Raw genomic sequence first — 17,430 nt, 5'->3', positions numbered from 1 at the left:
GGAGAGAAAGGGTGACAGCAAGAGTGGGTGAGAATGAGAGTGAATGTTGGAAAGGGAGAGGGAGCAAGAGACAAACAGAAAGAGAGAGAGAGAGAGAGAGAGAGAGAGAAAATATGAATAAATTAAATTTATCACCAAGAGGCACTTCTTCCTTAATGTGGATTAAAAACACAGCACAAGCCAAGAAACTGTTTCTATGTACATCACAACTTACAGAACTAGTAGATGCTTAGTGTCAGTCATGGCTCAGTAGTAGCACTCTCACCGAGTCAGAGGGTTGTCAGTTCAAGGTCTACTCGGAGACTTGATCACAAAACTCTTGGTTGATACTCAGTACAACACTCGGGGACTGCTACTCAGGCACTCCTTCAGCCGAGGCAGTCAACTAAGACCCTATCTGCTCTCTCAGGTGAGATGAAAATCCCATGGCACTATTCAATGAGCAGGGGAAATATTTCAGAATCCTGGCCAATATTTATTCCTCAATCAATATCACAAACAGATTTCTTGATTGTCACATTGCTATTTGTGGGACCGTGCAGTGTGCAAAATGGCTGTGTTTTCTACATTATAAAGTAACAACACTGCAAACTTACTTAAGTGACTGTAAAGCGTTTTGGGATATCCCATGGTTGCAAAAGGTGCTATGTAAATTCAAGTGTATTTTTTTTAAAAATTGTTTTAGATGTCGCTTTTAACAATATGTAGATTTAACATAGTGCACAACGTGGTGCTAACCTGCTGAGAAACTATAAAAGCGTTGATTAGGTTACTCACATGACACTGCCTGCCACCTCAGCTGCCAGCAAATTGGCTCCTCAAAACTGCAGCTGAACTTAAAATACTGGCTGATAAACTGCTGTCACAGTGAAGTAGAATGGAGGTCTCACTTTGGAGCAGTTAAGCAGGTACATTAAGACTCATCCATGCCATGTAAAAATATGCTGACATTGTGTTTATGTGGATTAGCCCCCAAGAGTCAATGTTAAGCAAAACGCTCCATTCAGCTTGCTGCATCAGTGATTCAAGCGACAGTCGCTAAGTCTCTTCTACCCTCAATCCAAAGTTTCAGTAAAGAATCCTCAAATGATACAACCTCTCTTGAAATAAATGTTACTGCATGATATTACTGTTTACAGCGAATCAGCAGGCCACCCTGCATGAAATTTATCCTGATTTGCCAGTTTTGTGAGAATGCAAGAATGTTTTAGCTAAAATCAAGTCATAGCATCCATTAATTCCATCTTTTTTGATTGACCAAGCCTACCGTTTACACCATACCCCTCTATTTCTTCTCACTTCATGGTTGCATCTAATTGTCTTGAATACATTTACTCATACTAGTTTCTCCAGCAACTTCTCAGGAGTAACTTATTCCGCAGTCTCACAAACAAAGTAGGAAATTTAGCCCAAACTAAAAGAACAAAAGATTTTTTTTTAGCCTCTACAGGAAGCCTGCTCACAGGCCCAAATGCTTTAAGAACCAAAAACTAGGAAAAAATTGGATTTGTTGCTTTAGGTGCAGAGTTCTCTGCACTTATTCTGTAATTCAACAATCTGCTCAGAAGGGTGAATGTGATTAATATTGGAAATGCAACTTAGGGTGTCAGGTGAGGACAGATTGGTGCTCAACTGTGAAGCCTTGCATTGTCAAATAAATGATATCCAGTTTAAGTTAGTGAAGAGGTATTTGCAGATGCCCAGGGATCTGAACTCAAAGAGCCATTGCCTCCAGCAGGGGTGAACATATTTGCTCAAATCTAAGGACTTTCGCATATGCAGGTGGTATGGATAACAGATCACAGCCTAAAAATATATCAAAAAGTATTAGTCTCTTTTTTGGAGTTGATGGCTCCATGCTAATTCCAACCTCAGTTAGCTCAATTTGGTCAAAACTTTGAATAAATACAAATGGAATCTTAACCTGCACTGAAAGTGCATTATTCTCCAGCTTATAGTATGGTTTGAAAATGACTTACTGCCTGTGGTACCGTACTTGCTGCAGCCCCCACATGGATGGCATCGTATGGAGCTTCCTCTGGATATCCCTGTCTCCCATCGCTCACTGTGAACAAACAGGCCCCCACCAATTATAGGCAATTTTTAAAGGAGGAATATTAACATTTATGGTTCCAAAGCAAAAAACACATTTTACACACAAAAGTAATGTTCTAGAAATAGTTATTTGTCCCTTTTAAAATAAGGAAGTCTGATTTAATAAAGGGTAGATTTTATCCACAATTTCAGACTAAAAATAAAAACGCAGATGCCAGACAGTGGAAATTAAAACAAAGTCATTTGATGGAAGTACCTTTGGGCTGATCCTCTATAAAGTGGCTCACTCACCCAAAAACTTTATTCTTCCTGATGAAAGTAAAGACGGATCATCTTTCTTAACATTGTTTATGGAGTCATTAACCAGTTCCTTAATATGCTCAATTCCCACCACACTTCCACTTGCACCGACCTGGATAAAAAGGAGAGCTTTGCATAATTTTTGAATATGGAAGGGTTCATCCAATGTCTGCACTATGCTTCAATGAGGTGTTGGAAGGTTTGGGCTCAAAAATGAAAACAAATTATGAAAAATGTTACTGGGTCATACCCTATAAAACACCTTCCTGCCAAATGTCAAAGAGCAATGAGTATAAAGTGTTTTGCTGAAGGCGGAGAAGTCCAAGAGGAAGGGCATTCTGTTTAAAGTAACCCCATTCTACCTACCATTTTCACGGAAACAATCTTATTTCCACCTTAAAAATCAAACTTCCTCGTCGTTTTGCGATGACACTGATAAGGGGTGTCCTATACATGTGCTAGGAGCCACCAGATGTCAAGAAATTATGATACTAGTTAGGGATAAAATGTGCATGTCAGCCAGTTATTCCACCAGAGTGGAACTGGAGAAGGGATTAAGGTTGGGGAGATTTATTGCAGATTTTACGGTAGCACCAAATATGTGTAACAGGTAAACATTTAATATAAACAGCAGCAACTTGAAAGAGGTGCATTTCTTCTAGTAAGATCCTCACTGCTGTCCACTCGTCCACTCCCCAAAAACCTCCTCTCAGAATGGGACCAGAGATTGCCTGAGATATGTGCATTCCACTTGGATCAGCTGAGAAAACTCCCCAGACTGATCCCACCATTTAGACTTCTCTCTTTCCCCAGTCCCCCAAATCATTCACTGTTCAAAGCAGTACCAGAAGAAAGCAAGTTCATCTACACACATAAAAGTAGCTGCTTCAATCAGGATTCAAACTATTAGACTACTGATCTTGTATTTCAAATTCACCACTGTTTTCATTGCTCTATTAGTCAATTTATACATATCATGCTCAGTAATACTTCATGAAGTACTATTTTTAAAAGCTTAAATTTCTTCCCTTACCCATACTCTCCCAAACTCAGCAGCATCTGCTGAGCTATTGTTCAGAGGCTCCAGCAATTTCTCCCCTTAATGTAAATGCCGAGCTAATGAGCATTGCAGCACTAATTGACTGGACAATAGCCCATCATAAAAGCTCCAGCAATAGTCACTGGACGGTAGTTAGGAGAAACGGCCATGATAGATGTTACAAGATAGAAACAGAGATTATCCACACCATCTCCCCAGTTCATATTGACTAACTCAGCCCCTCTCAGTAAGCAGTCTTCAACAAGGATTTCTGAAAGATCAGTGAAACTACACAGGGTTACATGCATGCTAGACATAAGCAGCATATTATGAACACAGCCAAGCAATCAGACAACACAACAGTTCAAAGCTCTGCAGCCCTGCCACATCCCGTCATGAATGGTGGTGGACAACTAAACAAAGGAAGGAGGCTCCACAAACATCCTCATCCTCAATGATGAATGAGGATAGCACATCAGTGCAAAAGACAAGGCTGAAGCATTTGCAACTATCAACCAGAAGTGTTGAGCGGATGATTCATCTCAGCCCCCTCCTTAAGTCCCCAGCATCACAGGTGCCAGTCTTCAGGTGATTCAATTCACTTCCCATGATGTCAAGAAACAGGTGAAGGCTCTGGATATAGAAAAGACATGGGTCCTGACAACATTCCAGCAACAGAAGACTTCAGCTTAACAACTAGCTGGTTCCCTAGCCAAGCTGTTCTAGTACATTTAAAACACATGCATCTACCCTACAATGCAGAAAATTCCCCAGTTATACCCTGACCACAAAAAGCAGGGCAAATCCCCAATCTGACAGGCATCAATCAATAAGTCTACTCTCAAAATGATGGAAGGTGTCATTGATAATGTGTAAGTGCTGCTTGATAGCACTAATAACCCACTCATCGATGCTCAGTTTAGGTTCGGCCAGGGCCACTTAGCTTCAGGCCTCTTTATACAGCCTTAGTCCAAACATGGGCAAAAGAACAGAGTTCCAGAGATGAGTGCGTAACCGCCTTTGACATTGGCAACACTTGCCCAAATGTGGCATCAATGAGACCTAGCAAAACAGAAGTCAATAGGAACCGGGAAGGGGGCAGGGGGAGAACAGAAAGAGAGGGGGGCATCTCTCCACTGGTTGGAGTCATACTTAGCACAAAAGGGAAGGTGGTTGCGGCTGTTAAACGCCAATCATCTCAGTGCCAGGATATTGCTGCAGGAGTCCTCAGGGTCATGTCCTAGGCACAACCGTCTTCAGCTGCTTCATCAATGGCCTTCCCTCCATCATAAGGCCAAAAGTGGGTATATTTGCTGCTGATCGCAAAGTGTTCACCATTTATGACTCCTCAGATACTTAAGCAGTCAGTGTCCATATGCACAAGGCCTGGACAACATTCAGGCTTGAGCTAAGTGGCAAGTAACATTTGCACCACACAAGAGCCAGGCAATGACCAAGTGAAAATCTAATCGTTGCTTCATGACATTCAATAGCATTTCCATCGCTGTATCACCATTATCAACATCCTGGGGGTTTACCATTGACCAGAAACTGAACTGGGCCAGCCATATAAATACTGTAGCGATAGGAGCAGGTCAGATGCTGGTGAACAACTCATCATCTGACTCGAAGTGTGTTCACCATCTACAAAGTAGAAATTAGGATTGTGATGGAATACTCTCCATTTGCCTGGATGGAGTGCCGCTCCAATAATCAAGAAGCTTGACACCATTCAGGACAAAGCCACTTGAATGGCACCTCGTCTACCAGCTTAAATGTTCACTCCCTCCACCACTGATGCATAGTAGCAGCAATGTGTACCATCTACAACAGGCACTGCAGCAACTCACCAAGTTGAACAGCACCTTCCTAACCCACGACTTCAACTACCTAGAAGGACAAGGGCAGCAGGTGCGTGGAAACACCACTATCTTCAAATTCCCCTCCAAGCCACACATCATCCTGACTTGGAACTATATTGTCATTCCTTCATTGTTGCTGGGTCAAAATCCTGGAACTGCCTCCCTAATTGCTCTGTAGGTGTACTTGCACCACACAGGCTGCAGCGGTTCAAGGCAGAGGCTTGCCACCACCTTCACAAAGGCAATTACAGATGGCTAATGAGTGCTGGCCTTACCAGTGATGCTCACATTCCATGAACAAATAAATTAACTTTAAAATAATTGAATTTTTAACATGCTAAATTACTTACATGGTACCTGAAAAAAAAACTACTTACCATCCGTGCGAAGCAGGAAGTGAGAATTCCACTGCCAGATCCTACATCAAGTGCTTTAGCCCCCTCATATAACTGATCATGAAGCAGTTCTAGGGCATATGCGTGCTGGGGAGGACAACATCACAATACACATTGATTAGGTGTATACACAATTATTTTGTAGTTACTAGATTTTAATCAAGACAGATAGAATGATTTCCTTAACTAGTTTTGAATTATTTTAATTAAACCTTCTACTGAGAGCTGGGGAAATAAGGTGCATCAAGTTTCATTTTAGTTATGTTAACAGTGTATCATAACTTCTCTCTCACACCACTCAACAATAACTAGTTACATCTACAAAATCTTCCCAAAGGCGTACTGAAGCAGCAAACTTTCACTCATCTGACTAGCCAATTTAAAAAACACATTTAGCCACAAGCACAAAATTTAGTCTTGCAGAAAGCCAAGGATGGTCACTGCATTTCAGCAAATACTAAATGACAGGAATTGTACCTCGGCAATAAGGCCAACAAAATTGAGCACGTGGTTTGGTCCAAGAGTTAGCTGTATCTACTTTACTATACTGGAGCACAGGCCCAAGTAATCACAATCCTTCCTTCAGTGCAACTTAAAACACATATCCAAAAGACTCACCATTGCCATAGCTAAGTGATCCAGAGAATGTGAGCAAGTATAACAAGTTTCACATCCTACCATAAAGGATACTATACATCACTCTTTAATATCCAATTTTACATCACAGAAAGAGACTATTCCACCCACAGGTCTATGGCAGTGTTTACATTCCGCACAAACCTCTTCTCACCTTGTGTCATTTCACCATATCAGGATATCCTTCCATATTCCTCTCTTTCATGTACTTATCTAGTTTCCTCTTAAATGACATTCACCTTTACCACGTGGTAAGCGAGTTTCACATTCTTACCACCGAGTAAATAAGCTTCTCCTAAACTCCTTTATTGGATTTAATGACATTTTATATTTATGGCCCCGAATTTTAAATTCCTCAGGTGGAAACATCTCGTACATCAATATATTAGTCAATCTTAGCAGGTCAGAAGTTATATTGCTCTATAACAGGGGCACCAATGTCACATAGCACACAGATGCAGCTTATATTTCACCCCTCTCCTAACTATACTCAGTTCTGCTGAAGGGTCATGAGGACTCGAAACGTCAACTCTTTTCTTCTCCGCCGATGCTGCCAGACCTGCTGAGTTTTTCCAGGTAATTCTGTTTTTGTTTTGCATTATCAGGTCTGACTTCCAATGATTGGATAGGTTTTACAGTCATTTGGGTGCCCCTCACCCTTATTGTTTTGGGGGTCAATCTCCATAACTTTTTTCCATGGATATCAGTGGTCTTTATTTTTTTGAGATGTGTTCAGTGCTCATTTTTCTTGTTAAACCCCAGGACCAATAGAAGATGTGAACAAGGCTGTGTTATGTTGGAGGTGATGCTGAGTCCTAGGACTGGAAATTTGAGAAATCTGCGATACCGTGATGGAAAAGGGTGGGGTAGCTGGGGCATGTTGCATGACTCACCGCTGCTTCAGTAGTCAGCAAAATGCAGCACGAAACGGGTTGCACAAGAAACCAGCTTCGAGTATCAGGCCCCAAAAACAAGTGGGTGCATTTGGAAGAGACATGCAAAGGCAGTCCTGACTGCAGAGAGTTTTAAGAGAACAGCTGACCAATTTAAAATGGGCAGCTCCAAATATTATTTGCATTCTGCATTCTAGTTATATAGTGTGTTAAAAAAAGCACAATAGGCATTTAAATGAGGGAGAGAATAGCAGATAAAGCTATTTCAAGGAGCATAGGAACAGGAGTAGGTATTCAGTGCCAGGCTGTTCTGCCATTTAAGTTACAGCTGATCTTAACACCCAGGTGCACTGCCCAGAACTGAACACAGTATGCCAAACAGGATCGAACCAGAGCTATATGATAACCAACACACAAGTACTGAACAATTCCACTGGTTTGTCTTCTCCTCACTTGGAAATTTGCACAGCAAACAAAGTTAGTTACGTGCAAGTGACAGAAGAACAAATCCAAGCTGGCACCTAGATTTTGGTAAGTTAACTTCATCAGTCTAAGTAGATGTATTGCTTTTATGGGAAAACAAACATGTACCAACAAATTATTTTATGAAGCTAAGGCATCCGCACTCACACCTTCCTCCCCCTCCCAGACCATGATAGGGTCCCCCTTGTCCTCACTTATCACCCCACCAGCCTCCGCATTCAAAGGATCCTCTGCCATTTCTGCCAACTCCAGCATGATGCCACCACCAAACACATCTTCCCTTCACCCCCCCTGGCGGCATTCCGCAGGGATCATTCCCTCCGGGACACCCTGGCCCACTGCTCCATCACCCCCTACACCTCAACCCCCTCCCACAGCACCTTCCCATGCAACCGCAGAAGGTGCAACACCTGCCCCATTACTTCCCCTCTCCTTACCGTCCAAGGGCCCAAACATTCCTTTCAAGCGAAGCAGCATTTCACTTGCACTTCCCTCAATTTAGTCTACTGCATTCATTGCTCCCAATGCAGTCTCCTCTACATTGGAGAGACCAAACGCAGACTGGGTGACCGCTTTGCAGAACACCTTTGGTCTGTCCGCAAGCATGACCCAGACCTCCCCCTGTCGCTTGCCATTTCAACACTCCACCCTGCTCTCATGCCCACATGTCTGTCCTTGGCCTGCTGCATTGTTCCAGTGAAGCTCAACGCAAACTGGAGGAACAGCACCTCATCTTCCGACTAGGCACTTTACAGCCTTCCGGACTGAATATTGAGTTCAACAATTTTAGATCATGAACTCTCTCCCCCATCCCCACCCCCTTTCCGATTCCCCCCCCCCCTTTTTTTCCCCAATAATTTATATAGATTTTTCTTTTCCCACCTATTTCCATTATTTTTAAATGTATTTCCATCCATTGTTTTATCTCTACCTTTTAGCCTATTTCGATCGCTTCCCTTCACCCCACCCCCACTAGGGCTATCTGTACCTTGCTTGTTCTGCTTTCTACCCTTAATTAGCACATTCCTTAGATAATATCACCACCTTCAACACCTCTTTGTCCTTTTGTCTATGACATCTTTTGGCTATCTCCACCTATCACTGGCCCTCTATCCAGCTCTACCCCCCCCCCCACCCCCCCTTTAAACCAGCTTATTTTTCACCTCTTTTATTTTTCCTTAGTTCTGTTGAAGAGTCATACGGACTCGAAACGTTAACTGTGTTCCTCTCCGCAGATGCTGCCAGACCTGCTGAGTTTTTCCAGGTATTTTTATTTTTGAAGTCAATTACGAAACTGCATATATTAAAACTTTTATTGAGATATGTTGTTGCATAGCCTGTCTGTCCATTCCAAATGACTGGATGTTAAAAACATTTCTCCCCCTGCCCCTTGTTCCTCACCCTACACTCCTATTAAATGTGCCAGTAATTTGCAATAGATAATAGAGTCAGAATTAGTGGCAAGATGAGCCCATGAGGCCCATTGAGCCCGTGCCAGCACTTTGTGCAGTAAGCCACTCAGTTCCGTTACCACCCACCGCCATCCCTCCCCCTGTCTATCCCCATAACCCTGCAAGTTTATTTCCCTCAAACGCCTACCAGATTTTCTTTTGAAATCATTTACCGTCTCTGCTTCTATCACCTTCATAAGCAGCAAGTTCCAAGCTATTACCACTCGCTGCATAAAAAAAAATTCACATTTCCCCTGCGTCTTTTCTCCCAATGTCTGTGCCCTCCTAGTCCTTGTACGATCAGTGAATAGGAACAGCTTTTCCTTGTCAACCTTATCGAAACCTGTCAATTTTCTACAACTCTTATCAAATCTCCCCTCAATCCTCTTTTGCTACAAGGAAAATAAACCTAGTGTTTCCAATCTAACCTTGTAGCTAAATTCCCTAATCCCCAGAACCATTCTGGTTAAATTTCCCCTGCAACCCTTCAAGCACCTCCCCACTGATTCTAAAGTGTGACAACCAGAACTGGACACAATAATCTAGTTGTGGCCTGAGCAGAGCTTTAGAAAGGTTCAGCATAGCCTCCCTGCTTTTGCACTCAATACATCTAATTATGAAGCCCAAGATCCCATCATGCTTTGCAAATTACTCTTAGTATGCCCTGCCAACTTCAAAGATCTATGAACCCCAAGGTCCTTCTGTCCCTGCACACTTTAGAACACTGCCGCTAAGTACATATTGTCCCTCCCTATCTCTTTTGCCAAAATACTTTATGTTTCTCTGTATTAAATTCCACTTGCCACTTGACTTTCCATTCTGCTAGCCTATGCCTTGTTCCAGTCAATTGGCATCATCCTCACTGTTTGCCACACTTCAAGCTAAGCATCAAGGCAATTTTTGCTCTGCATTCCAATATCTACATCATTTATCTATGTCACAATGTGCCACACTTGAGGTGATAGGCACACTTGAAACACTTCAATTTTCTCTAGTAAGTTCACATGGAGTGAAGACTAAGTATGGTCTTCAGGGGAAGGGTAGGTTAATTGGACAAAGGCACCCAGATATAATTCGGTCCCCATTTTACAATCATACATTCGCTTTAGAATGGAAACTGTCCGTATAAACCAGCCACACTGTAATCACATCTCCCTACCAGTGATGGCACTCTAGTATCTCCATTGGCAAGATGGTACATTTGCAATGTGACTAGTTTATACACAAAAAAAACTTAACGATGAAGGTGACCATGAGTTGTTGGATTGCTGTTAAAAATCTGATTTACGTTTAACTTTCCTCTGAAGTGGCCTAAGTCACTCAGATCTATTAAACCACAAAGAACACACCAACGCCTCAAGGCAACTAAGGATACTCAATAAATGCTATCCTTTTACCAACACCACCCAGGTCCCGAGATTGAATTAAAAAAAGAGTGCATTGCACGCCTGAAGAATGCTGTAAGTGCATGTCATGCAAATTAAAATGAGATGTGAACAATTTCCTCAATCTTGGAGTTATCCCACAACTCCTCTAAACTAAATACATCTTACCATATATTTGCTCTGGCGCAAAGGTCAACATCCGGTTTCCAGACCTCAACCCATGTTGTTCTCTAGCTGGTTACAAGACGAGAATGGCTTGTGAGTACACAGCTATTGCCATACATATTCCCTTGGGTATGGCAGTATCACTCAAATGCTTCAGGAATCTTGTGATCAGAGTTGTGACCATCCTAACAGCTATCTAGCTAGCTATAAAATAGTACCACTTTCAGAGACAAACTGAATATTCATGTCTTTTGCATGTGTCCCTGTTTGGTTTCTCAATCTTTTCAAACAGGTTCAGAAAACACCTGTAATGATATGAAACATTAAGCTGCTTTGTTTATAACAAGTGACCATAAGGAGCAACAATTTGATCAGACCCATTTCAAATATAACTTATCTTCACATCATAAAATAATGAATATGCCACACATTAGACTCTCTCCTGCACTATCCTTCTGAGCCTGGGCCAAACTTTCCTGCAGTTACCGTTTAAAACTTCAATGACTACCTATAATCACAGCTTCCATAGCCAGAAGGAAAGGCACCTGGTACCAGAGACTCCCCAACACAATGGCTTGGTGTCAATGTTAAAAAATGTATTCCCTTCATCGCCAAACTGGAGCAGTGACAAGTTCAGAAGACTGAACAGGTGAGAAGTTTAGACCAGGACAGACGACTGCTTCTTCCAAGCTCCAGGATAGCTTTCAAATAGCACCAGCACTTTCCATCAGGTGGAACACACACTTGACCTCAGGAGCACCTGTTGTGGTGACAGAAGCCAACATCCATTTATTCAGAATCTCAGGCAGGTACAAAGTTATATAAAAGGTGTGCATCTCCTCCACTAAACTGTGCGTATACACTAACCCACTTGACCACTTGATAAATACACACACAAATGCCAACTTCAACGTGTGCACTATATCCAGCACATTTAATTACTACACTTAGGTTACAACACAACTCCAATGGCTTCTTTGCAGCAGTATCAAGAGGAAACACTTTTTTCTTTAAATCAGAAATTCTTTCAAAAAGATTTTTACAATAAAGGGTAACTTTATCTCACTGTTCAGAATCATATTACATGCAGAACAGCTTATGCAGCAATACTGTATTTATCCACTTGAGGGTGGGACTACATTCCCTGCTAACACTACCTCTTCTGCACAGAAGACAGATAAACTATGTCCAATATCCTGTTACCCTAAATATGCTTCAATGTGATGGCACATGATAAGCGAATGCAACTTCACAATATCAGTCCCTCCACAACATATTAGTGCACAATAAAGAGGAAGACAATACAGAACACTGGACAATTACATTGTTTTACAACTTGTGCAGTAACCTAGTCTAACTTTCTATAAAATGTATAAATTGCATCAAAAGCTTACTCCAGCTTAAGATAAACAGGTGTTCTACATTAGAGGATCCATAACTAGAGAATCCATAACTTGGCGATAAATTGGTGTTGAAAAACAGTTAGCAACAGAACCAGTACCAAAGTACATTAGGTGCCTTGAAAACTTTTGATTGAGTGAGGACCTGTCACTTATAAGCACTTTTGATGTTGTTTAAAAGGCAATGGAAAAAGACAAATGATAGATTACCAAGGTTACTTCACAACACCTCCTAGCCCCATGACAACAATCACAATTAAGAACAGCAGTCACCTCCAAGTTCCCCTTCAATTCATCCACCATTCATACTTGTACATATATCCCCATTCCTTCACTGTTGCTGGGTCAATAGTCTGTAATCCCGATGTAACATCACAGTAGTACCATGACAAGGACTAGTGATTCAAGAGGTCAAGGACTACCTTCTTGGAGCGTCTAGGGTTGTGGCAAAAAAAAAAACGGTCATGCCCACGTCACTCACAGCCCAAGAATAAATAGAAGTTTCGGTGCTGTAGTTTTCTTTTTGCTACACATTAGGCTATCTTGTAGGAAGATATCTGTGGTACTTTTAAATCACATTAAATAGTAAAACTATTTTTAAAAGCAAAAGCACAGCATAGTTGCTGGTTCTAAACATTACCTGGGAGTCTGCTCAGACATTCACTCACCTATAATCACAAAGAAGCCCAACAATCTACTCATTTTACAGCATAGATGCAAAAATATCAATTGCCCTAAAGCTCATCAGAAAAGTATCAACACTAGAAACGTTTACAATTTTAAAAAAAAATTTGCTCTCAGGACATGGCTGTTGCAGGAAAGGCCATAACTATAACTTATTTGTATTTGGGGTGGTAGTGGATTTTCTTCTTGTACTGCACTATCGTGGTGATGGTCACCCTGCAATGGTGTTCCGTAGGGAATTCCAAGATAGTGATCCAGTGACAATGAAGAAACTGAGATATATACCCAATCAGGGTGGTGACTTGAAGGGGAAACCTGTAGCCAACTGAGGTCCAACAACCTTGCCCTCCTTCCTCTTTCCAACCATTAGCAGTCATGCCTTCATCCATCCAAACACCAAGCTCCAGAAGTCCCTCCCTAAACTATAGGAAACAGGACTTCGGAGCAGGCCATTTGGCCCTTTAAGCCTGCTCTGCCATTCAATAAGATCACGATTGATCTGGTTGTGATCTCAAAAACACTTTCCTGTCTGCCCTTCATTAGCCTTAACTCCCTCATCAAAAATCTAACTCAGCCTTGAATGAATTCAATGACCCAGCCTCCACTGCTTTCTGGGGAAGAGGATTCCACAAACTAATGACTCTCAAACAAAAAAAAAATTCTCATCTGTCTTAAAAGGGAGACCTCTTATTCTTAACTGTGTCCCTAGTTCTAGGCACCCCCACAAAAGATACCACATTCCAGTATCTGTCCTATCAAGTCCCCTCAGAATCTTGTGTTTCAATACGATCATCTCATTCTTCTAAACTCCAATGGGTACAGGCCCAACCTGTTCAGCCTTTAAGGTAAGCCCTCCATCCCAAGGATGAGTCCAGTGAACCTTATTTGAACTGCTTCTATTGCAATTTTATCCATTGAGACCAAAACTGTATAGTAAACCAGATTTGCAGTCTTCAAGGGCCTGAACAGCTGCAGTAAAACTGCCCTGTTATATTCCATTCCCCCTGCAATAAACCCCAACATTCCATTTGCCTTCCTAATCACTTGCTGTATCTGCATACTAACTTTTTGCGATCCATGTACCAGGACACCCAGATCCCTCTGCACCTCAAGAGTTCTGTAATCGCTCTCCATTTAAATAGTATACTGCTTTTCTATTCTTCCTGCCAAAGTGGACAAGTTCACATTTTCCCACATTATACTCCATCTGCTAAATTTTTGCCCACTCACTTATCTATGTCCCTTTACAGAGACTCTACAGCTCCCACCTTTCTCTCCCCCAATAAGATACTCTTTAAAACTTACCTCTTGGACCAAATATTTGGTCACCTGTCCTAATATCTCCTCCTTTGCTTTCGTGTCAATTTTTTTCCCCAGTTATCCTTCTGTGAGGTGCCTTGGGACATTTACTAAGTTAGTGATATAAATGCAAGTTGTTATTTGGCAGTAGGCATCTCAGGAAGGGGTGGTAAGCTTAGGGAGTTGCTGAATTGTACCCTGCAGATCATACATGCTGTGCGAGCACACCAATAACAGAGGGGATACCAAGTCCAGTAGCAGGAATGCCACTCAAACCAACTGCTTTGTCCTAAAGTTGTTCAGCTTCTTGGGCACTTATGTAGCTACAACCCATCAAAATGAGTTTTCCACCACACTCCTGAATTGTAACTTGTAGGTTTTGGGCAGGCGCGGCCGGGGGGGGGCGGTGGTCAAGAGACAAGCTACTTGTCAAAGTGCCCAGCCTCTGTCCTGTTCCTGAAGATACACTATTGATATGGCTAGTAAAATTTCACTTTCTGGGCAACAGTGACCTCTTCCTACCTCCTCCCATGATACTGAAGGTCTAGATGATATTGCTGCTGCTTTGAAGGTCATAGGAAGGTGGCTTGGCTTTCAACTGGCACAAGATTGTCATTATCATTTACTTGACAATATTACATGATTCATGTTACTTAACATTTGCATAATTGGCAAATAGCCCCACTCAATCTTATGATGGAAGGCAGGCCCAGGATATTTCCCTGCAGAAGTCCTGAAGTGATGACTTAAGACTGATATGATTGGCTTCTGACATCTAAAACCATCTTCTTTTACTTCAGGCATGACTTCTACTAGAGGGTTTTCTGTTTGACCACTGATTTCAGCTTTGTTTGTGCTCCTTGGTGCCATATTCTGTCAATTGCCACCTTGACGTCAAGGCCAATGACTATCATCTCATATCCACATCTGAATCAAGGTTGTGATGAGATCTGGAGCATAGGCTCAATTAGTATTGTTGCAAATCTTACTGAAATTCAGATAGCCTTAAGTTCACAGGTGGCACTAAATCAGAAAATAACTTGCACTTACCATGTGTGGAGCACTGATTGTAGCTTGGAAACCTGTAAAACAAAGCAATGCCATTCATGTACAATGGCGAAACACAGCAAGTGTTGAGTTTGTGCCAGCCACAATGAGATACTAGAATTCTGGATTTTCAGTGAGGGAAGGGGGTTGATGAACTGTGGACACTGCATGCACAAAAAAAATCAGAAAAACAAAAACAAATAACAGTTCCAAACTGCCACGTGAGGGTTTTCATCCAATAGTGCCACCAAAGAAAAAAAATTTACACAGCAGGGAGAAGTATATTAAAAATCAGTGGAAACCACTCAATGCAATAAGGTGGCAGCCTGCTCATTGACTATTTCTTCACCTTTTCATTAAATCAATATGTCACCAAGCATTACTTATGCAAGCAAATAACATTGAAAAAGCATATCAGAGCACCACCTATTACTACAACAGGCAATCCAGGTAAATGCTGGCACTCAGTAGTTTTCCCCCCATGGCCAGAGCCTGACTCAGCATTTTGAAACAGAATCCAGCAACCCACTTATCTGTTTCAACAAGAAGCATTAACTATTGATATAATGCTGCTGAGAATTGTAATATTAAATGTGTTGAACTAATCAGATGATGATTTTGGACAGATAGAATTTACATGGTCTCTAATCAAATACTGTAACTAAGCTTCAATGGGCCGTGCTTCCAGTCACACAAGCACACAAACCCCCCCCCACCTCCGAACTCAACAACAAACTGAACCAAAAGAAAGTGCAGTTTGGCATTAAGGAGGTGCACAACATGTGCTAAAAGGATAATGTATTGAGTTCCAAATAAAACAAAAATACAAACAACTTGTCACGTTTGGCAAAAAACTCAAACAAGTTTTGCAGTTCCTCTGCTGAGGCGCTTCCTCTAGACAGACACCGTTGCAAGCAGACCATTTAGAATGGGAGTCACAGCACATAAAATGGTGCACTATAAAATGTGTGAAATCAGGGGTTATTAAACTGTTACGGAGAGAGTGAGGAGCGATGATTTTCTATTTCAGAGCCAGCAATTTCTTTTGGGTGGGGAATGTGAAAGAATAGCCTTTGCAAAAACAATTGCACAATTTAATATGCTAGAATTTTGTTTTGTGATATTGGTGAATAATATAAATAATACTTCATAAAACCACATTTTCTGTATTTTCATTTCTTTTCCTCAAACATAAATTAAACACAGCCAGCATAATTTCTGGAACACAAGGCATGAGGTTAATAGTTCAAATCTGCCAGCACTAATTTGTTGTGACTGTCACAGCCCACTGCATTAGAAGGCAAAGTCAAAAACGTGTACAAGACAGTGGGGTGACATGATCAAGTTTATTGTTCGGAAGAGAGCAGCAAGTACTTTGGAAATTCTTACCTATAGACTGAGGGGAATCTGTGTAGGGGTTACTCTTTACATAGTGGCAACGGTCTGTGGCCAACATTACATGATAAACCTTCTCTGTCTTGACTATCCCATTCTCTGCAAAAGATGAAAAGTTAGCAGCATTCATTAGTTTTTCCATCTGAAGCAACACAGAGCCAATTACCATCAGGAGTCAATTCAAACTCATGCAAGATCTATGTAAACTTCAAGATGTTTAGCAATCTTCAGGTGCTGTTGAAAGCGGGAATGAGTTAACCACATTCCTATAGGCTGGAGGGTGGCAAATGTAACCCCACTATTTAAAAAAGGAGGGAGAGAACAAAAGCAGAATTACAGACCAGTTAGGCTAACATTAGTGGGGAAAATGCAAGAGTCTATTATAAAAAACATGGTAACAGAACACTTGGAAAGCATTAACAGGGTTAGACAAAGTCAGCATGGGTTTATGAAAGGGAAATCATGCTTAACCGATCTACTGGAGTTTTTTTGAGGATGTGATTAGATAAGGGAGAACCAGTGGACGTGGTGTATTTGGATTTCAAGAATGCTTTTGATAAGGTCCACATAAGAGGCTAGTGGGCAAAATTAAAGCACATGGGATCAGGGGTAATATACAGGCACAGATTGAGAACTAGTTGACAGACTGGAAACAGAGTGGGAATAAATGGGTCTTTTTCTGGATGGCAGGCGGTGACTAGTGGTGTACCGCAGGGATCAGTGCTTGGGGCCCCAGCTATTCACAATATATATATAAATGACTTGGATGAGGAAACCAAATGTAATATTTCCAAGTTTGCTGATGATAAAATTGGGCGGGGTTGAAAGTTGTGAGGAGGATACAAGGCGGCTTCAGGGTGATTTAGACAAATTGTGTGCGTGGGCAAACACATGGCAGATGCAGTATAAGGTGGATAAATGTGAAGTTATAGGCTTCGGTG

The 17,430-nt window shown here is 41.6% G+C and overlaps 1 protein-coding gene across 1 annotated transcript in view; it reads right to left on the bottom strand.

Moving 5' to 3' along the window:
* pcmt (protein-L-isoaspartate (D-aspartate) O-methyltransferase) overlaps positions 1-17,430 on the bottom strand; it is a 40,402-nt gene that overhangs the window by 12,383 nt on the left and 10,589 nt on the right. The window contains exons 2-6 of the mRNA XM_078556635.1: positions 16,484-16,588; positions 15,098-15,129; positions 5,634-5,738; positions 2,347-2,467; positions 1,980-2,065 (exon numbers count right to left, since the gene is read on the bottom strand). Coding sequence (XP_078412761.1) covers positions 1,980-2,065; positions 2,347-2,467; positions 5,634-5,738; positions 15,098-15,129; positions 16,484-16,588 — 449 coding nt within the window. The remainder of the gene's footprint in view (positions 1-1,979; positions 2,066-2,346; positions 2,468-5,633; positions 5,739-15,097; positions 15,130-16,483; positions 16,589-17,430) is intronic.

Source organism: Cetorhinus maximus, chromosome 14 (assembly GCF_964194155.1).
Source record: "Cetorhinus maximus chromosome 14, sCetMax3.hap1.1, whole genome shotgun sequence".
In the NCBI taxonomy this organism is placed as follows: Eukaryota; Metazoa; Chordata; class Chondrichthyes; order Lamniformes; family Cetorhinidae; genus Cetorhinus; species Cetorhinus maximus.
Note: the sequence above shows the minus strand (reverse complement) of the source record. Positions and strands in the feature narration are given on the sequence as shown.